We start from the raw sequence: 22,627 nt of genomic DNA on the forward strand, positions 1-22,627 counted from the left end.
GACAGAGGGGTTGGAGGAGATAAAGAATGGAGGATGGGGAATGAGCCAGTTCGGTGCGATGAAGCACAACTGCAGTAAGTATCAAGGAGCAATACTGGAGGGTCACCATCCCTTCAATACTCATCCCAATTTTGACATTTACCAGCTTTAGTATCAGTCTAGTTGAGGCAGATAGATTACTTGGACAGGTATGTGGATAAGAAAGGTTTGGAGGATTATGGACCAGATGTGGGCCAATAGGACCAGCTTAGAAAGGACAACTCACACAAAATACTGGAGGAACTCAACAAGTCAGACTGCATCTATGGAGAGGAATAAACAGTTGATGTTTCGGGCCAAAACACATCAGGTCCAAAATGGTGACTATTTATTTCCCTTGATATATTCTACCTGACCTGCTGAGTTCCTCCAGCATCTTGTGTGTGGTGCTCAAGATTTCCAGCATCTGCAGAATCTCTTATGTTTGTAGTTTCGATGGGAATCTTGGTTGGCAGGACTTGTTTCCTTTTTTTATGACACTATGTGTCCCCCCCCCCCTTCTGTCCCTGCCCCCAGATATACCTCTCAAATAAAAGACATGGGTAAAGTCCATATCGAGAAGACAAAGGCCATCGACTATGGACACTGTCAGCATGCGATGAGCCTCAGGTTGGGATTATTATACAATCACTGTCTGCAGTGGTCAATTTGACATCTGAGGCTACTAATGTCCTGAGTGCAAGTTTCAGAAATGCCTGAGGCTTCGACAACCCAAGTATCCAGAACATTCGGAACAAAGTTTTTTTTTGCTTAAAAGATATCTGAAAGCATTTCCTCTTTAGTCCTTTGCTACGCCAGCCATTTTCAGTGCAGTGTGTGGGTAGAAGCTAACCACAGTGCTCAGTTTAATCTGCCTGTAAAGTGTCCCTTTGTTTCTGCCTCCCTTCTACCTCCCTAAGTCTATCTGTTCCACTTCACCATAATGCTACGGCTAAAAGCACACATAATGGATGAATTCTTCAGAGGAGATAGGACCTGCTGTGTCTCTGACTCTCTGCATGGGGAACAGCTGAACTGCTGCAGGTCCTTACACAAGGCTTGCTTTGTCTGTCGCTCTCCTGTTAACCCCAGGCGGTGTTGGAAGGATGCCCGAAGCCAGGTTGGCAGAAGCACGTTCAATAAGCTTTCTGTCAAAACTGTTCACAATCTGCTGCAGGCAGAGTGGCTTTTAACTCCTTCTGTCGTTATGAGTGCATGGTTGTGCTGCAGCCTCAGCTGAGGGAGTGTGACTGATGATAAGCACCATCACGAATACAAACCAGGGCAATAACACTCTGTGGACCTCGATATGTTGATGCTTAGAATCTTGCCCGTACGGGCCCGAGGAAGATTCTAAAAATGGATTGGGACTAAAGTGCAAGGAAATTATTTCACTGGACATGATAACTTTAGTCTTCACATTCCAGTGAGGTGTGGATGCTGCCGGGTCGACCGTATGTACAATTCTGGGGAACAGTCTGTGATTTCCCACCATAGTAACAGGACCAGACTCTTCGGTATGCTCTGTCATCCCATCAGAACACAGCTGAGGAAATAGAAACAGGAGTCATTCATACAGCCCTGGAAGCCCTCCATATAATTCAGTGAGATTGCTGTCATCACTTTCTTTTTCCCAGATCCTCCAATTCCCTCCATAAATCTATTGGTATCAACAGCCCAGGCAGAAAGTTCCAAAGATATACAACTTTCGTATAAAATAATTCTTTCTAATCTGTCCTAAATGCTTGCTCCCTTATCCTGACACTAAACTCCTAGTTCATCAGCGCGAGGAATCCCATTTCTCCCCCTCAAGAAAGCTACAACTCCACATACGCATGTGTGCTCCATCCCTTTATATCCTTAGCTAAAAAAAATCCACTAATCTCACTTTCAAAGCCGCAACACACACCTGATGGAGAGTATTCCAGATTTCCATTACTCATTTAATGAATAAAATGCTCCCAATTTTATCATAGACTTGCACAGCACCAGAATGGGTCCTTCAGCCCATCTCATCCTCACCCATTGAAATGCCTCTATGCTAATCCCATTTTGCTGCATTTGGCTCATATCCCTCTACTCCTTTCCTATCCATGTACCTGTCTAAATACTTTTCAAATGCTCTGATTATATTCACCTCTACCACCTGCCATATGCCCACCACTTTGTATGAAAAATGCCCCTCAAATCTCTTCAAATAATTTCACTCTCACCTTACAACTGTGTCTTCGAGTTTTAGATTCTCCCAGCCTTAGGAAAAAGAAGGCCATCTATCCTATATGTACCACTCATAATTTTATAAACCTCCATAAAGTCACCTCTCAGTCCCCCTGTAATCCAGTGAAAACAATTTCCATCTATCCAATTTCTCCTTGTAACTGTAGTCTCAAATTCAGTTAAAATCCTGGTGAATCTCTTCTGCACTCTTTCTAGTATGACCACATAATAATAATAATAGATAGATAGATACTTAGCAGCCATTTCAAACACACATAACATACAGAAAGCAGTAAGTGAAAAACACCAGAAATACACTGAATTAGAAGAGGAAATTGAAAGACTATGGAACATGAACATGCTATACATTGTCCCAATAGTAATATCTACAACTGCACTACACAATAGCATTAAGCAATTAGGGCTACCCAGCAATATCTATGTAAATCTCCAGAAAGCCACAATACTAAGCACCACTAGAATAGTCTGAAATGTCCTAGCAATTGAGAAATGAGTGTGCTTGCCTATGTCCATTCCTCAGGTTTTACCAGCTTGAACTAAGAAGAAATATTTTTAAAATAATGATAAATGAAAAAATTATCACTACAAAAGAAAAGGTTAATCAATGGAAGAGCATGACCCTCCATGGAAGACATCCCCACGATCTGAGCAGACTCGATGTCGACAAGGAAGCGTTGAACACCTGCCTCAGAGTTGGAGACCTCTTCCCAGATACAGAGGGTTCCTTGTGGCAATACAGGACCAGGTGGTTAACACACAAAAAAAATCAAAGATACATAATAAAAGACCAACAAATTCAAGATGATAAATGCAGAAAAAACTGAGAGAAACCAGAAACAATCCAACACGATCCTGCAGCAGTTTAACTCAATCTGATTACTTACACAGGCAGGATCAAGAGCAAACATTATTCACCAAAATCTTGTTTTAAAATACAAACTCATAAAAGACACCATACCTTACTATAAATACAAACCTGATCCAGTTTTAGAGTCGGAGTCCTACAAATTATATTACAACCGATCCATTGTACAGCTAAGGCAATCCATAATAAAAGTCTGGATATAATATTACAGGACAAACAAGCAAGAAAACTTACTTAATAGATATAGCCATTCCAAACACACATAACATGCAGAAATCAATAAGTGAAAAACACTAGAAATATGCAGAATTAAAAGAGGAAATTGGAAGACTAGGGAACATGAAATACCTGGTTCCGATAGTAATATCTACAACTGGAATCATCACTACACAATAGCATTAAACAATTAGGCCTACACAGTAATATCTATGTAAATCTCCAGAAAGCCACAATTCTAAACACCACTAGAATAGTCCGAAAGGTCCTAGCAATTGAGAAATGAGTGTGCTTGGCTAAGCCTGTACCTCAGGTTTTACCATCTTGTGCTAAGAAAAAATAAAAATACAACAATAATAATAATAAATATAATTAAAAACTTGGAGTATTGTGTGCAGTTCTGATAACACCACACTGCACAATATTCCATGTTTGGCTGAACCAAAATCTTGTACAACTGCAACATAATGTCCAAACTGTTATATCAATACCCTGCCTAACTCTAACCAAATCAAACATTTCATTTTTATCTGACTCAAGCTGCTAACAAGGACCCTTGACACTTTGAAGGGCAAGTTTCCAGTTCAGGCCAAATGCAGTCTCCCACTGATAAAGCATAGAGACGGTACATGTCTCTGTCTCTGAATATCGAGTTACACATGTGGTTGATCTGCGGCTTTATGCTGCAGACCCCCTGTGTGTTTGCTGCTCAGTCCCACGTTACACATGTCAATCTCTGGCTTCAGCTGAGCTGCTCAGGTCATTTCATCCACCCATTTCTCCCACCTACACTTGCAAATGTTGTTTAGATCCCATTATTCCTTCCCCTCTGTCAGAGACAAACATTGCCCATTTCAAATACTCCTTGGCTAAATCTGCAGAAATCAGCCGCAATATTAGAAGTGGAGATAAGAGCTCCTGTTAAAGGTCACACTCCTCCCGTGTTTACCTGGAACATAAAGTATCTGCATGATTACATGCAAAAAGCATTGAGATTCATGAGTAACTTACACAATGCATTGCACATCATGCATATTGGAATACTGCCTCACTGCAGCCTCAAATAAGACAGACATGGTGTGGTGTTGCTTCAATGTGCATTTTACCTGCAGAATAATTTCTGCAGACCATCAGATCTCTCCTGCACTCTTCTTTATGAGAGAATTTGTTTTCTAAGCTCCCTGTTACTTTGGGATATGCTTTCCACATTTATCAATGTATGTAGATACTCAGACTTTGAATGAACAAGCAGCTGTATTTGCCTTATGCAGGCTGGAAAACTCAGTCAAAGCATTTTTAAAATGCAGCAAACAGAAAAGGTTCAAAATGGTAATCTCAAAGGCTTTGGTTCATAAACTGTAGCAAAATTTTGGTTGGAGGTCACTGCCTGAGTGGAACAAAAATACGTCACCCACGTGTGAGGTTGAGTTCAAGATATGAGACATGGTCAGTGGTGTTCGGTATGATTGGGACCTAGAAAATGGAGGTTGGTTGGGAATGGGGGTGGCTTGGAAATAGTCAAAGATCATGGTGATAAACAAATCATTGTGCAAATCAGGGATGGGGTTGGAGATAGGATAGGAAGTTGGTGTCACTATTGTGAGTTAATTATGGGTCTGGGGACAGGGATCCTGTACCAATCCACTGACTGAGTTAATTACACGGGGTTAGTGGGCTGACGGGATGTAAATAAGGGCCTTTCCTTGTTGGAGTCTTAATTGGTACTGTTCTGTGAAAACACGGTCATCCTTGGAGTGACTGTCGATGATCATTCCCACGACAAAAAGGATTAACTTCTTCAGCAACACAACAGAAGAGCTTTGCACAGGAAATGATGTCATTTTGATGTCAAAACCCTGTGTGATGCACATGGAAGTGCCCAGAGGGATTTGAAATAACCTAGAAATGGTTATTGTTGAATTTTTCCATTAATTTTCAAACAATTAGCACTGAAATAAACAGTGGCACACAATCAAATTTCTGGATATTATACCTTATACCCTTCTATTCTAAACTGTAATATAAAATGTTTCCTTCTGAAACACAGATCTGTGGAAACTCAAAAAGTTAGAATAGTTTTTCTCACAGCAGAGAAAGTCAACAGAACATTAAGTAGAAGTGTTGACAACTATAAATTGTTTTCAAAGAGTAAATTAATTTTTTTTTCCAATGGGAGAAGGGCCAGTGAGAACTTAAAGTTTAGTCAATTGGAAAAGAACTTGAGAGGTGTGGATGGGGTCGGGTTGATGAGGGAAATGTTTTTAATGTAGCAAGAAATAACGTACCGGGTCCAAAAGATGCAGACTCAATAAGAATTTTCATAAGAGATTTGGATATGATATTTAAAAAGGAAAGAATTGCAGAATTAGGGGAAAGAAGTTTAATTTAACCAGTTGGAAACTGGGAGTATTATATATGGCCACACCATCCTCCGTGCCTGATATTTCAACACGCATTCTGTCATGATGACAGAAGATGAAGATTAGCCGTAAATTCCCAGGAACACTTCACCCACTGTTACTAAGGAAACACTGTAAAATTAAACCAAGCTTGTAAATTTTAATTAATATTATACTTCTCTTAAGAACAGCAGATGAGGAATTTTCCCTGCTCAGTATACACTTGGTGCATCCCTAATTATCACATTAAACAGTATTTCTGATATATTAATCTTACACGGCCAAAGGTCTAGAAGAGACAGGGAGTTTATCAATCGGAGAAAGGGGAGCAGAGGACCATATAATAATCCCACTAAAATCCCTGGATTTCCTTGTAAACCAAGTTATCTGTAGCTGTGTTACTCAATAAGCTCAGCATTATAACCTTGTTACTTTCAGGGTCAATCAACTGGAATTCTTTAAAACAAGGGTTTAAATTCTTTAATTGGTGAAATCAAAATGTAAAGGGAAGGTTCTCAACCAGAGTGTGTACCTGTGTACAGAATGAGCTGACCTCAGCTGGGTCAGTGGGAATTTATTCCATCAGATTACCTAATTTGGAGGCCTGAAGCAAGGATTTGTAACCCCTGAACTCCCAGACCTCATTATTCTATTGTCAGTCTATTCTTCCCCAAGGATGACACAGGCTCATTAAATTATGGAAATAAAACAATGTGCTTTATCGATCTGTCCTCATCCATGCATACATTTCAGAGCTCTTACCAGTTGTTGACCTGTAAGAGTGTGAGGTTCGTTTGACCAGCAATCTGTCTCTTCTCGTCCTCTGTCGGGTAAGGATGCTGAAGGGAAAAACAACAGTGCTGTTAGAACAGCTGCACCAGTTTATGGGCCCAGCAGTTGCCAGTTCTCACAGTAAAACTCATCATAGAGAAGGTACAGCTGCCCCATTCTGCACTGGTGGTGGTGGTGGGGGGGGGGGGGGCATTACTCAGACTGGCTCCGGCTTACACTCCTAAATCCCTGAAGGGGTTGAGGACTCTTTAAACTTTGCAAGTAAAGCAACAAATTTGTTATCAGATAAGCACATCTTGAGATCTGATCTCTCTAATCAGTGGAGCGAGGATACTAATGCAGTTTGAATTCAGCACTCTTAGATAACCAAGTGGGAGAGAAAGAGAGATGGGAGAAAGAGGAAAGGAAAGAAAAGCTACAGTACAGATTGTTACACAGTGATGTATGTACACCAAAGTTACCAACATGATAAAGAAAGACTTGCTCTGTGAGTTGTAAATCATAAAGAATAACTGGGTGGTGGCTTAACTCATTATTAATTTCATGGAAAGGGTATTATGCTTTGTAACTCCAAGACATTAACCTAATTAAAAGAATAACATGGAGCCAGGATAACTCATGTACATTCATTTCATGTTTACGCTCAACGTGGTGTGCATATGACATGATGGCATAATGACGTATGCCCTTCACATACTTTTACATATAACCCCCATGCATTATGTAAACAACAAAGAATCCTTAATCAAACAATATATTTAAAATACGATTCAAATTTTACTGAAATATTAAATACACAATGTTCCTCCCTGCTTATCAACAAAACTCCAACTCAATACAGAATGCAACTCAACTCAAATATGTAACGCATTGCTTTCTGGTTAGCTATATATCTATCAAAACATACACAGTATACTATGCAACACAACTTCTACATACATATCCACAGCATAACAAATTTTAAATTGTCCCATTCAGGCATAAATATTTAAGATTTAACCGCTATGGTGGATATCTTACTCTTGGGGATAACGTCCTTCCTTACTCGGCGGGGGGGGGGGGGGGTGCTGGGGATGAGGAGGGAAGGGTTCATTCTGCTTGGGACTTGTGGCTGTGAAACAATCTCAGGTTCTGGTGAGTCCTCTGTGGTGGTTGTAGGAGTTGACTCTAGGACTGTAGGAAGTGGTTCTGACAGCTCGAGACACCTTTCTTCTGTACATGTTGGCATCCTGAACAGTGCATGGCAAGCTTCACCGGATAACGTGCATCATAATTTGTGAGTACAGTGTCTGTCATCACTATTTTCTTAAACCTTTGGAAAGCCACCTCACACTGCTTTGTCCATTGCCATTTCTTCCCGATCTGTAGTAATCAGTTCAAGGAGTGGAGCACAGTAGCCAGGTTTGGCAGGAACAGATTATAGTAATTGACAAATCCTAAAATGGACCATAACTGTGACATGTCCTTTGGTCTTTGGGGCATCCACCACTGCTTGAATCTTCTCAGCACATTTGCGTAATCCTCATGTGTCGATGGTGTGACTACAGTAAGTGACACTTGGCTAAAAGAATTCACACCTGTTACGTTGTGCTCTAAACCTTCTAATCTTTTTAACACTGTCTTGAGATTTTGGAGATGTTCCTTGTCATCTGTTTCTTTATGGTGAGAAACATTTTGGACTCTTCTTCCACCTCCATCTGTAGGTAGGCCTCAGCTAAGTCCACTTTGCTGAAGTGTTTCCCTCCAGAAAGGTTTGCATGTCGCAAAGGTAATGCTACAGTTGTTATGGGGGACTTCAACATGCAGGTAGACTGGAGGAATCAGGTTGGTACTGGACCCCAAGAAAGGGAGTTTGTGGAGTCCCTCTGAGATGGATTCTTAGAACAGCTTGTACTGGAGCCTACCAGAGAGAATGCAATTCTAGATTTAGTGTTGTGCAATGAACCGGATTTGATCAGGGACCTCGAGGTAAAAGAGCCATTAGGAGGTAGTGACCATAATATGATAAGTTTTAATCTACAATTTGAGAGGGAGAAGGGAAACTCGGAAGTGTCAGTATTACAGTTGAACAAAGGGAACTACGGTGCTATGAGGGAGGAGCTGGCCAAAGTTCAATGGAACAATACCCTAGCAGGGATGACAGTGGAACAGCAATGGCAAGTGTTTATGGGAATAATGCGGAAGGTGCAGGATCAGTTTGTTCCAGAGAGGAAGAAAGACCCTAAGGGGAGTAAGGGGAGGCTGTGGCTGACAAAGGAAGTATAAAAATAAAAGAGCAGAAGTATAACATAGCAAAGACGAATGGGAAGCCGGAGGATTGGGAAACTTTTAGCAGCAACAAAAGGTAACTAAAAAGGCAATACGCGGAGAAAAAAATGAGGTATGAAGGTAAACTAGCCAAGAATATAAAGGAGGATAGTAAAAGCTTCTTTAGGTATGTGAAAAGGAAAAAAATAGTTAAAACCAAAATTGGGCCCTTGAAGACAGAAGCGGGTGAATTTATTATGGGGAACAAGGAAATGGCAGGCGAGTTGAACAGGTACTTTGGATCTGTCTTCACTAGGGAAGACACAAACAATCTCCCAGATGTAATAGTGGCCAAAGGACCTAGGGCAATGGATGAATTGAAGGAAATTTATATTAGGCAGGAAATGGTGTTGGATAGGCTGTTGGGTCTGAAGGCTGATAAGTCCCCGGGACCTGATGATCTGCATCCCAGGGTACTTAAGGAGGTGGCTTTAGAAATCGTGGACGCATTGGTAATCATTTTCCAATGTTCTATAGATTCAAGATCAGTTCCTGTGGATTGGAGGGTGGCTAATGTTGTCCCTCTCTTCAAGAAGGGAGGAAGAGAGAAAACAGGGAATTATAGACCGGTTAGCCTGACGTCGGTGGTGGGAAAGATGCTGTAGTCAATTATAAAAGATGAAATTACGACACATCTGGATAGCAGTAACAGGATCGGTCCAAGTCAGCATGGATTTACAAAGGGGAAATCGTGCTTGACTAATCTTCTGGAATTTTTTGAGGATGTAACTATGAAAATGGACAAGAGAGAGCCAGTGGATGTAGTGTACCTGGACGTTCAGAAAGCCTTTGATAAAGTCCACATAGGAGATTAGTGGGCAAAATTAGGGCACATGGTATTGGGGGCAGAGTACTGACATGGATTGAAAATTGGCTGGCTGACAGAAAACAAAGAGTAGCGATTAACGGGTCCCTTTCGGAATGGCAGGCGGTGACCAGTGGGGTACCACAGGGTTCAGTGCTGGGACCGCAGCTGTTTACAATATATATTAATGGTTTAGATGAGGGAATTAAAAGTAACATTAGCAAATTTGCTGATGACACAAAGCTGGGTGGCAGTGTGAAATGCGAGGAGGATGTTATGAGAATGCAGGGTGACTTGGACAGGCTGGGTGAGTGGGCAGATGCATGGCAGATACAGTTTAATGTGGATAAATGTGAGGTTATGCATTTTGGTGGTAAGAACGGAAAGGCAGATTATTATCTAAATAGAGTCAAGTTAGGAAAAGGGAAAGCACAACGAGATCTAGGTGTTCTTGTACATCAGTCACTGAAATCAAGCATGCAAGTACAGCAGGCAGTGAAGAAAGCTAATTGCATGCTGGCCTTCATAACAAGGGGAATTGAGTATAAGAGCAAAGAGGTCCTTCTGCAGCTGTACAGGGCCCTGGTGAGACCACACCTGGAGTACTGTGTGCAGTTTTGGTCTCCAAATTTGAGGAAGGACATTCTTGCTATTGAGGGAGTGCAGCGTAGGTCCACAAGGTTAATTCCCGGGATGGCGGGACTGTCATATGTCAAACGATTGGAGCGACTGGGCTTGTATGCTCTGGAATTTAGAAGGCTGAGAGGGGATCTTATTGAAACATATAAGATTATTAAGGGATTGGACACGTTGGAGGCAGGAAGCATGTTCCCGCTGATGGGTGAGTCCAGAAGCAGAGGCCACAGTTTAAAAATAAGGGGTAGGCCATTTAGAACAGAGTTGAGGAAAAATTTTTTCACCCAGAGACTGGTGGATATATGGAATGCTCTGCCCCAGAAGGCTGTGGAGGCCAAGTCTCTGGACGCTTTCAAGAAAGAGATGGATAGAGCTCTTAAAGATAGCGGAATCAAAGGTTATGGGGATAAGGCAGGAACTGGATACTGATTGTGGATGATCACCTATGATCACAGTGAATGGCGGTGCTGGCTCGAAGGGCTGAATGGCCTACTCCTGCACCTATTGTCTATTGTCAAAGATATCCACTATCCTCAACGGAGTGTACTGATCTATTTTCTGTACTGGGTTCACGGTGACCTTACAATAACCACAGATCCTGACAGACACATTCATCTTGGCTACTGGGCCTATTGGCATTGCCCTTGGGCTCCACTCAACCTTGGAGAGAATTCTTTTGGCCTCCATGTAATCTAGCTCACTGGTTACTTTATCACGGATGGTATAAGGAATCAAGTGGGCTTTGTAAAACTTGGGTGTGGCATTTTTATTTAACACTATTTTACCCTGGATATGTTTGAGTTTTCCAGTGCCATCCTTGAACACTGTTGTGGCATCATCCTGTACCTTTCTTTATTCGCTTTCAGTTGACTCTATTGCAGGGGATGTGGCATGCAAATGGTGGTTGGATCGCCAGTCAAGTTGTAGTTGTTTCAGCCACTCATGACCCCACAATGCTGGTCCTCCTGTTTTTAACCATATACAAGCCCAATGTGGCTTATTGGTTGTTATGAATGTCATTTCCGCAGGAGTTATCTTTCCTCTAGTATAAGTTCTCAGTTGCATATCAGTATCTTTCAAATGCTGCTCAAATACATTTTGTGGAATGACTGAAACAGTTAAACCAATGTCCAATTCCATTTTAATTAATTCAGCATACCCTTCTGGTGTAAGCAATATTGCTTGTCTGCTGTTAGATTTCACATTTTAAATCTAAAGGCTAGCCAGTCCTGTGTCACTCTTATCATTATCAGATCTTTCATCAACAGCATGTAGATGAAACTGCAACTTGACTTTTAATCTTTTTCTTTTGCTGTGCAGTCCTTTTATTTTTGTCTGCCCTACATGCTCCTTGTATGACCTACATGACCTTGCGTTTTCTGCAAGTTTCACCTTTGAGTCTACATTGGTCTGGTGTATGTGAGCCCCTGCCACAACAGTAACACAATTTGCTTGCCCATGCTGCAATTTTGTTCACACTCACTTTCATTCCTGACTGCAACTCAATTGTGCCTCTGTCTACTGTCTCCTACATTACTTTCGTGACATTGGCAAAGCTCATTTCTGATAGTTTGTTTGGAGCAGTCAAACAAGCATAAATCTGCAGATGCTTGTTTGTGATTGGATTACTACACTGAAAAGTCTCTTCCAGGGATGCCTGCTCTGAAGAAGTTGAAGTCTTTCCTTTGATGGGAGTTCAGTGAAACCCTCTCTCAGTGCTCCCCCTCTGTCATCCCTACTGCTTTCCTCCTTAGGTTGGAGGCTACACAAATGGAATATAAGGGTTTCGGCCCCAAACATTGACTGTACTCTTTTCCTAGATGTTGTCTGGCCTGCTGAATTCCTCCAGCATTTTGTGTTTGTTGCTCAAACTTCTAAGCAAACTGTATGCCTTTCAACTCAATGCACAGAGCAAAATTGGCACTCACTTCTCATTGGTTATTTCATTTGCTTCAAAATACTGCTCAATTCGCTCAGTATACAAAATCCAGTCACCTGTTGTGCAATCTCTCCAATGTAGCCAGCCATTTGTTTTTTTTAAAATTATGATTATTATCACCCAGTACTCACTGTTTATGAACCTATGAATTTCATCCATTTTCTGCCTTTTTAAAAACTTGAACATCTTCTCCTCTTTTATTTAAACTCAAACATCTCACTGTCCTTTAATAGGAAGGTAGTCATCTCGGGTTTGTTTAAAAACTTCCTTGTCACCACTGCTATGTTTTATAACTATTAAACATTAAGCCAATTAAAAGAAAAACATGGAGCCAGGATAACTCATGCATGTTAGTTTCATTTTTACTTTTACTGAGGCGCACACATATGATGTGGCGGCATGATGACGTATGCCATTTGCATACTTTTACATATAACCCGCAATGCACTATGTAAAAACAAAGAATGCTTGATCAAACAACATATTTACAATATTATTGAAATATTAAGTACGTGAAAAAATGGCATCAAGTCTTAATCTCCCCTTGAGTTTCATAAAGTTTCTATAATTGTATGTTAATCGTTGCATGTTTGCTATGCCGTAATTAATGGTAAAAAGTACTAGTTTTAACAATATGTGACTACTAACCAACCTCAATAGCCTAGCAAGTAAAGAATTAAAGTTCCTCTACTGTAAAGATGAAGCCACACTCAGGTTGGAGGAACAACACCTTATATTCCATCTGGGTAGCCTCCAACCTGATGGCATGAACATTGACTTCTCTAACTTCCACTAATGCCCCACCTCCCCCTCGTACCCCATCCGTTATTTATTTATTTATTCATTTACATACACACATTCTTTTTCTCTCTCTCCTTTTTCTCCCTCTGTCCCTCTGACTATACCCCTTGCCCATCCTCTGGGTTTTCCCCCTCCCCCTTTCTTTCTCCCTAGGCCTCCTGTCCCATGATCCTCTCATATCCCTTTTGCCAATCAACTTTCCAGCTCTTGGCTCCATCCCTCCCCCTCCTGTCTTCTCCTATCATTTTGGATCTCCCCCTCCCCCTCCCACTTTCAAATCTCTTACTAGCTCTTCCTTCAGTTAGTCCTGACGAAGGGTCTTGGCCCAAAACGTCGACTGTACCTCTTCCTAGAGATGCTGCCTGGCCTGCTGCGTTCACCAGCAACTTTGATGTGTGTTGCAAAGAATTAAAGTGTTGAGTCTCATTCCTAGTTTGTGAATTGTTGTAGTTTCCTCGAATGTCAAATATGTTATTTTCTTACTTCGCATTCTCCATTTTTCTCCTTCCCTTCATCTAATAATTCTTGCACTTTATTTCATTTTCTATTCTTCACTTACAACGCATTCCTCAATTCTTGTTCACTTTCCTTCCTCCACTTCTTTATCAATCATCTTTTGAGAAGTTTAACTGTTCCCTTACTTCACCAAGACCCTGGATATTGTTTGGTTTGTGCCATAATTGAGCTATAATTTCAGAAATCAATTTTTCTGTATAAAATTTTAAAGTCCTCCAGCAAAAGCATGTCACATGATGTCTTTTTTTAACAGCAAAATTAAGCCAAAATAACCAGATGATAAGCAATAATTGAGTTCATTTTGTTCATGTACAGATAGTTTGCTATGCTCCTTCATAAAAAATAATTTTATGGATCAATCCACATTTCAGCAACAGAACACCATGCCCTGGTATGAGGAACAAACTGTACGAGATAAGAAACCCTTGAACATGTATTACAGCATAAATTGTTCACGAGGAATATTCATCAAGCTTTTGATGTTAAAATATCAGTGAGACTCAAAGCACTGCTGTTATGTGAAAATATTACAGCAACCAGGCATCAATACGGACAATAATCTGAACTTTACTGTCATCATTGCACTGTTCTACCACCGCCTGATGCTTTTTCAGTCATTGATTTAGTACATCTGTGAAGGAGGCGAGTTAAACCCAATGTGAAATCCCAAATTGCCATTTGAATTCGAACTATTCTTTTGACAGTTTGATGCAGTAAATATTACCCTCTTAAAAGCTGTGCCAAGTATTAATTATTTCTAATCAGCCTTACAATACAGAGATCTTGAAAAGTGCAAGGATTTTCTTTTTGCTCTTTAATTCAATCTTTCGTTGTCAGTTTCTTTGTCCATATTTGAACTGCTACTGAATTCCCCCAGTCCTCTCTTTGCTTTACTTGTTTCACAGTCCTTCAGTTGGATTAGATAAAGAACTGCAAACTTGCTTGTTTTCTTTGCTGAGGCATCAGATGCCCCGTTCCCCTCACTACACATTGCTTTGAAACTTTTCAATTGTTTGTTGTGCAAAACAGGGAAGGAGGAATATAACTGATGTCTTACAACCTCCAATTGGCCGATCAGGTTGTGTGATTTGAGCCCTCCTGTGTTGTAGCTTTCTCTTTAATCACTTTTGAATGACAATGGTCTCCTGAATGGAAGTACACTCACTACCATCTAATTCTTAAATGGACATTGAACCCATAAACACTATCTCACTTTTTTATTATTTCTGTTTTTGCACTGTTTTTAATTTAACTATATATATATATATATATACACACACACACACATTGTAATTCATTTATTTATTTTTTTCTATATTTATCATGTTTTGCATTGTGCTACTGCTGTTAAGTTAACAAATTTCACAACATATGCTGGCGATATTAAACCTGATTCTGATCTGTTGATCTTAAAAAGACGTGAAGCATCACAATCTCCTCATTAACAATTGAGCAACCAGTAGTACTCTCACTGCAGAGTCAGACTGTGGAGGAAAACAATGTACAGGGCCTTGAGCTCATAATGTGGACCAACACTTCATTACAGTGTTGATTGATTTTTGGGTGGTTGGAGGCATCTGTCTACCTCTTTTGATTGGATTACCTTTACTGGGTTATTTCTGTAGTTTAATTTAGTCTTCAAATTTAAAATAATCATGTTAAACCCACTTTGTGGTCTTTCTCTTATCTAACTCTGTAACAACCCCTTTCTTGAATATCCTGTTGTCCAAATAATCTATTAAATTGTACTATTTTTACATTCATCTGTAGTAGAGCTACTAGGACTTGATGTTTCAATCCCTATGGTAAGTTTGCACTCTCGATGTTGACAGTGGGTTTGGAGTGGTGGCAAGGAGGGAGGGTAGGTATGTCATTGGGGTCATCAGGTGCGCACCCTCCTTCTTTGACGTTTCGTTGATAAGCCCATGACGTCTCCAGAGGGCTCAACGGTGCTACCTGGCGTTCCAGATACACACCCCTCAGTTCCATACCCTCCTGTCTTCATCTTGCAGCCCAGTTGTTGCCTTTCCTTTTAATCCAAATCCAATTGCTGCTTCCTTCTGCTGCATTTGACAAGGACTTGATTGCTTGTTGGAGGGAGTGACCCCTCACCCCCATCTTCTTCAATAGATGTAGCAACGAATCCCCTGCATCCCACTTCAACAGGGAAAATCTTGGTCTTCCAGCCATTCTGGGCAGCTTCAGTTGCCAGTTCAGAGTACTTGGTCTTTTTCCTCTCATAAGCTTCTTCGACACCATCTTCCCATGGTACTGTCAATTCCACAACATATGCCAGCTTGGCTGTTGTGGACCACAGGACCATGTCTGGCTGGAGTGTTGTAGCTGCAATGTCTGGGGGAAACACAAGCTTTTTTTCCAAGTCCACGTCCATTTTCCAATCTTGAGCAACCTTCAGAATGCTTACATCTTTGAGGTTTAACATTTTATTAATATTCCTTCTCAACCAAGGTTACAATTCAAATCTCTGCTGCCAGGACTGAGGGACTGAGGTTGAACAGGCAAGGATATAGGAGATGGAGAGGTGATCTTATAAAAGTATAAAAAATCATAAGGGGCATAATTAGGGTGAATATAGTCAGCCTTTTTACCTGGAACCAAGAATTAGAGGTTTAAGGTGAGAGGGGAAAGCTTTAAGAGGAACCTGTGAGACAGCTTTTTTTTATTTCAAAGGTGATATCTATGTGGAATCAGCTGCACGTGGATGTGGCTGAGGCAGGTATAATACTAACTTAAAAAGACAGTCAGACAGGTAAATGAATCGGAAAAGTTTAGAAGGATATGGGCCAAATGCTGGCAAATGGGACCAGCTTCGATGGGGCATCTTGGTCAGTAGGGACCAATTGGGCTGAAGGGCCTATTTCTGTGCCATATGACTCTCTGACTCTGGAGTGGAGCTTGAACCCATGACTCCATGAGCCAAGGAAAACACATGCCAGGAAGTACTACAGATCACAAACAAACAATTAAAATCCCAACATTTTGAGCATCAGTGCAAATGGAAAACATATGTTCTTTTGCCAACTCCTCTAAATTAGGCATTGAGGGATAAACTGAGGCACTGGTGCACAAACTGGGGTTTTAAGAAATCTGCTATACCAACATAAACTCGACAAATACCAAAGGCCATTATTCCCCACATTCACTTTTTGGGGTCCAGGCAGAGCTGGCATTTATCGCCCATCCCTATAATTGCCTTTGAGCAGGAGGTAGTTGCCATCTTTTTGAACCACTGCCATCTTTCTGGTGAAGAGCCTTAGAGTAGGGAGTTCCAGGAAATAAACTGATGGAGCAGTAAATATTTTCAAGTCAGGATTGAATGCAACTTGAAGGGCTTCTCCATGCCAGGATCCAACTGTTAACAATTATTAGCCTGCATCCTTGGTTGATCCCCAGTACTACTCTTGTTGCCTCTAAAATGTGCTGCTGCCATGTAGTGGGGAAAGGGTATATTCAGGGATCATGATGACAATCTGTCTGAGACATTGTCCTCAGGATACGGTTCTGTGAATGCAACAGTAGTACACTGTTCATTGACTTGTCCGTAGGACAGATCTCCCGATTGCATCGACGTCAACAAGACTGAGAACGGCTTTTCCGTGTCCAAGGTCAGTGTGGAGGTACAATGCTGTACAAAAGTCTGAGACACATACCTGTATATATAGCTTGAGTGCCTAAGACTTTTGCACAGTACTGTATTTGTCAACATGGAGTGGACAGGGAGTTTGTAAATCTGGTGGGAGCAAAGGATGTTGGGAATGGTGAGGGTGGAGTACTGTGGGAGGGGTGTGGGGACAGGTGGCAGAGAAGGAGAGCCAGGGGCAGGGGGTGGCGCAAGTGTAGACACATCCAGCCCTGAGACACCAGGCAAAGTCATTTCATTCCATTCCAAACAATTGGTTCATTGATCATTACAGAATATCTCTCTGGTGCTTCCTGCTCCCTCCCCTTTTCCTAACCATGATTCCCCTCTCCCTGCCCCCTTCCCACTCTCAGTCCACAATAAAGACCCATATCAGAATCAGCAGAATCAGGTTTATCATCGCTCACATGTCATGAAATCTGTTTTTTTTTTGTGGCAGCAGTACAGTGCAATACATAAAATTACTACAGTAGTGTGTAAAAGTCTTAGACACCCTGGCTATATATGTGCCTAAGGCTTTTGCATAGTATGGTATATCCTTCTTATTGTATTATGTTTTGCTTGAATGATGAAGCAACAGTGTAACAGAATGGTTTGCTGGGCTACTTTCACTGAGTCAACGATACCGCTACACAATTCACACAGAGGCTAGGCTGTGTAGGGAAAGCAATTACCTCCCTTAAAGGACATCCGTGAACCAGATGTGTTTTACCAGAATCTGTAAATTCGTGATCATCATTATTAATGCTGGTTGCTTTGAATTTTAATTCCAGATTGTTCCACTCTAAACTGAATTTAAATTCCATAGCTGCTTTGGTGAGATTTGATCACATCTCTAGATTGTTAGTCTGAGCGACTCTTCTCGTAATTTAATCACTGTATCACCTTCATATCCAGCTGGAATTAATCGAGATGTCTCAGATTCATTAATACCATTTATCAGGTGGCATTGATACCTTTTAAAGGGTTAATTTATGAGGAGCATTTGATGGTTCGGGGCCTGTACTTGCCAGAGTTTAGAAGAATGAGGGGGGATCTCATCGAATATTGAAAGGCCTAGATAGAGTGGACATGGAGAGGACATTTCCTATAGTGAGGGAGTTTAGGACCAGAGAGCAGGTCCCTTCAGGACAGAGAACAACATTCTAAGGTGTCCAAATGCCCAGTGGGGTTGTTTTTCAATAGCCAAACCTTGAGATGTGTTAACGTGCAGATAACAGAGATGAAAAACATGAATAACTTTGTTTCTTCTTTTTAAGCTTTTTCCAAAATGTATCACAATTCTGAACATACTGCAATGCAATGGCAAGAGGTGTGCAATGTAGCCAATCTTTCCGGGCTGTTTTCAATTTGTTTGCTGTGTGTCTTTTAGTCAAATCTTAAGGGTGCACCCACCTTACAATAAGGACTGCAAAATTTTAATGATTTTTAATCAAATTAAAAATTAATTTGTTGTAAGGATCAAATTATTAGCAGGTATCTTCCACAATCACTGAGGGAAGTGCAGTCCCTGATCAGTTTGCTGTCATAACCAGACAAATACCACAAGAAATAAGAGTGTTAAAAAGAGTACAAATTGCTTAGGCTCTTGCTTTCAATAGTCCACGGACAAGATCATCATTAACCCCCTTCAGGGCCTCATTAGGATGTGCAGCCAAGCCTGGCCCACAAGCCCATGAAGTCTTCTAATTGCATGAATCAGTGGTAATTGGGGCCTGAAGTAATGTATAGGAGAATCTGTCAAGCAGCTCTCTAACCTCGTCTATCATTCGGCATCAGAGCTTCAAGCCTTAAACTTCAACCTTTCAAAATTGAAAGGCATACTAATTTTAGAAAAATGGATGCTGCCATCGTTGTTTATTTTTTTCAAAACTTGCCCCTGACAATTGTTCTAATAGTATACTTGTCAGTTTAAGATGTTTTTTAAGAGAATGATTAAAACCTGCATAGCCAGTTTACACCTCACAAGAATCCTGTGACAGGAGAGACAGAGAGGCACAGCGAAAAGCTCATGCACTGCTCAAATGGGTTAATTTCAATTATTCATGACATTATGCCTATTTTCACCAGCCAACAAGCACTCCAATCCCTGCAGTCTTTTTCCCTTTCTCATCCTCGCAAATACCTTCAACTTCATGAACCATGGGGGGATGAAAGGCTTTCCCTCCAGCCTCCTGTTGGAAGTACTGGAGCAGACTTAAACTGCTGAGGACCATTTGTTTTCTTCTTCTCTCCCTGGTTAGGCTGGCTATACAATCAATGTTTTCCTATACTTGATCTGTGTATCCCTCGCTTTCAGGACTAGAGGAAATCTTACTTAGAACTTTTATCATAATAGGCTGTAACAATGGAAAACTGACTTTGGAGTAAATCACGAAAATATAATTTGAGAATCGCACACTTCAGGGGAATTGGATCATGACGCGCACAGAGAAATGCTACATTTTTCCCCATATGTGAGGCCAATCATCATGCAGTGGTGTTGAGAGCGTTTTCCAGGTCCAGTTGGAGTGACCAGCAAGTTGTATCTTTTCCCAGTACACCAATTGTTGGTCAGTCTCTCTGGACCATGCTTTCAATGCAGTTGTCTCCCTGAAACAACACTTCCTAAAAACCGACATATTATAACACAATATACAGTGACTTCTACAAGAATCACAAACATGTTCATGGCATGAATATGTCAAATGAAGAAGAAATTTCTCAGTGTCCTCAAACAGCTGCTTTACCTAGTATTTTTCACCTGGAGCACCACCCCAAGGATTAATGTTTGCTCCCCCTTCACTTCCAATACCCATCTCTGCTCCAACCAAGGCAGCTGAAATTCACCATTATAATGACCATGGGACTAACAGGAGCAGATAATGCCATCAGAGTAATGCTTTGATTCAAGTGTCTGGAACACTCCAGGATGGGAGGGCTTCATGTTTTTTCATCATTTGCTGTCTCCTGCATGACTCAACCATCAGTCGGCGGTGGAAAGGGTGAGCAGTTTCAAGTTTCTGGGTGTCAACATCTCTGAAGATCTATCCAAGGCCCAAAATATTGATGCAGTTATGAAGAAGGCACAGCAGTGGCTACACTTCATCCTTGCAAATGCCTTCAACTTCATGAACCATGAGGAGATTTAGTACGTCACCAAAGACTCACGCAAATTTCTACAGATAGAAAGCATTCCAACTGGTTGCATCACCATCTGGAATGGAGATGCCAACGCACAGGATCGGTAAAAGCTACAGAGGGTTGTAAACTCAGTCAGCTCCATCATGGGTGCTTGCCTCCCAACCGTCGAGCTCACATCTTCAAAAGGCAATGCTTCAAATGGTGGCGTCCACCATTAAGGACCCTCATCACCCAGGACATGCCCTTTTCTCATTGCTACCATCAGAGAGGAGGTACAAGAGCCTGAAGAGACACGTTCAATGTTTTAGGAACAGTTTTTTCCCCTCTGACATCAGATTACTGAATGGACGATGAACCAAACCATTACCACTATCACACTATTTTTCCACTTTTTTCATATATAGTGCAAAAAGGGTGCCACGGTAGTGTAGTGGTTAGCACAATGCTATTACAGCTCGGGACGTTTCAGAGTTTGGATGTCAATTCCAGCGCTGTCTTGTAAGTCCTCCCCGTGGAATGCCTGGATTTTCTGCAGGTGCTCCAGTTTCCTCCCACAGTCCAAAGACGTACCAGGAAGGTTAATTGTAAATTGTCCCATGATTAGGTTAGGGAAATCAGGATGGTGGGGTTGCTGGGTGGTGTAGCTCAAAGGGCCAAAAGGGCCTACCCTGTGCTGTATCGCTAAATATATGTGTATTATCTATATCTTATTGTAACTTCTAGTATCTTTTTATTAAAATGGCTTGCACTGTAGTGCTGCTGCAAAAACAACAAATTTCATGACATATGTCAGTGATATTAAACCCAAAGCTGATTCTGTGTTGGGGCTAGACTTTGCCTGAAACGTTCCAGCAGGTGAAGGGGACGGTGGTATGGCACGTGTGGGCACAGTGGTGAATGGAATTACAGCAGGCACCAAAGGAGGAGCCAGGCAGGTAATAGCAGCCCAACTTGGCCCCAGTTACAATTAATTTGATAGCTTGCAGATTGTCTCGAGTTTCACACACTCTGCTAGCTAGCAGAGAGTCTGTACGCAGGGACGCCTGCTTAACCAGACTTTGGAACTCAAGGTCCCACAGGGAGAGGTTACTACAGGAGTGTCATTCAGCTGCAGCACATCTCACCTTTCAGAAAAGGGGAGGTAGAGAAACTTCTTAACTGTGGAACTGCTGCCTTTAATAGTTAAAGATGGCAATGGTTCATTGTGCACCTTGGATATTGCTTCATCATTAACAGCTATGTCTAGGCTGACCCCCCAGGAACTAAAGAAGAGTCACTCAATCCAATTGAGTGGATCCATTAAAGATACTTACAGACAAATGCCATGATTGAAGTTTAAACACCTACGGAATCCAAACCATCAATGTAACTGGCGATCAGGTGTTCCCAATGTTTTTCATGCCATGGACAAATATCATTTAGCAAGGTTGGGTGCCCCTGCTGGCAATAACCTGCTCATGAACTCTGTAACATGTAACGTTCAATATCACAACCAATAGTGTGGCTGGGCAGAGACACTATGGGACTACCTCATGTGACGTAGACTTGAATCCTGAAAAAATCAGTTATCTGAGGAACGATAAACACAAGCGATTCTGCAGATGCCAGAAATCTTGAGCAACGCACTCAAAATGCCAGAGGAACTTAGCAAGCCAGGCAGCATCGATGGAGGGGAATATCTTTCATGGTTGACTTTCTCACATGGTCTAACCCTTCACTTCCCTCTGGTTCCCCTCCTTCTTTCCTGTCGTCCATGGTCCACTATCCTCTCCTATGAGAAGTCTTTTTTTTCAGTCCTTTACCTCCCCCACCCCAGTTTATTACTTCATCCCCCCTCCCCCACCCACCCACCTTCCCTCTCACCTGGTCTCACCTATCACCTGCCAGCTTGTACTCCTTCCCCTCTCAACACACCCCCCCCCCACCACCCCACCTTATTCTTGCTTCTGTTCTCTTTCTTTCCAGTCCTGATGAAGGGTCTCAGCCTGAAATGTTGACTGTTTATTCCCCTCCACAGATGCTGGCTGACTTACTGAGTTTTTCCAGCATTTTCTGTGTGTTTATCTGAGGAACCAGGAAGCTGAAAGATCTTTTGTTAAACAGAGACCTTCAAAAATCCAGGTTGCTAATACAAAGCCATAGAACTGTACCGAATTGGGAGACAAAAACCAGTGCAAACAGCAATTATGTGCCTTCATAAATGCAGGTATTTAATAGAAGTACGATGGGCAGCACAGTGGTGCTCTCATGATCTGTGTTCGATCCTGACCTCTGCTGTCTGTGTGTGGAGTCTGCATATTCTTCCTGTGAT

At 41.6% G+C, this 22,627-nt stretch overlaps 1 protein-coding gene across 10 annotated transcripts in view; it reads right to left on the reverse strand.

Moving 5' to 3' along the window:
* The window catches only part of pknox2 (pbx/knotted 1 homeobox 2), a 522,498-nt gene that overhangs the window by 21,156 nt on the left and 478,715 nt on the right, over window positions 1-22,627 (reverse strand). For all 10 annotated transcript variants that reach the window (XM_072238378.1, XM_072238384.1, XM_072238383.1 and 7 more), the window contains one exon: window positions 6,499-6,575. In XM_072238378.1, the coding sequence (XP_072094479.1) occupies window positions 6,499-6,575 (77 nt within the window). The remainder of the gene's footprint in view (window positions 1-6,498; window positions 6,576-22,627) is intronic.

This window comes from Mobula birostris, chromosome 20 (assembly GCF_030028105.1).
Source record: "Mobula birostris isolate sMobBir1 chromosome 20, sMobBir1.hap1, whole genome shotgun sequence".
Classification (NCBI taxonomy): domain Eukaryota; kingdom Metazoa; phylum Chordata; class Chondrichthyes; order Myliobatiformes; family Myliobatidae; genus Mobula; species Mobula birostris.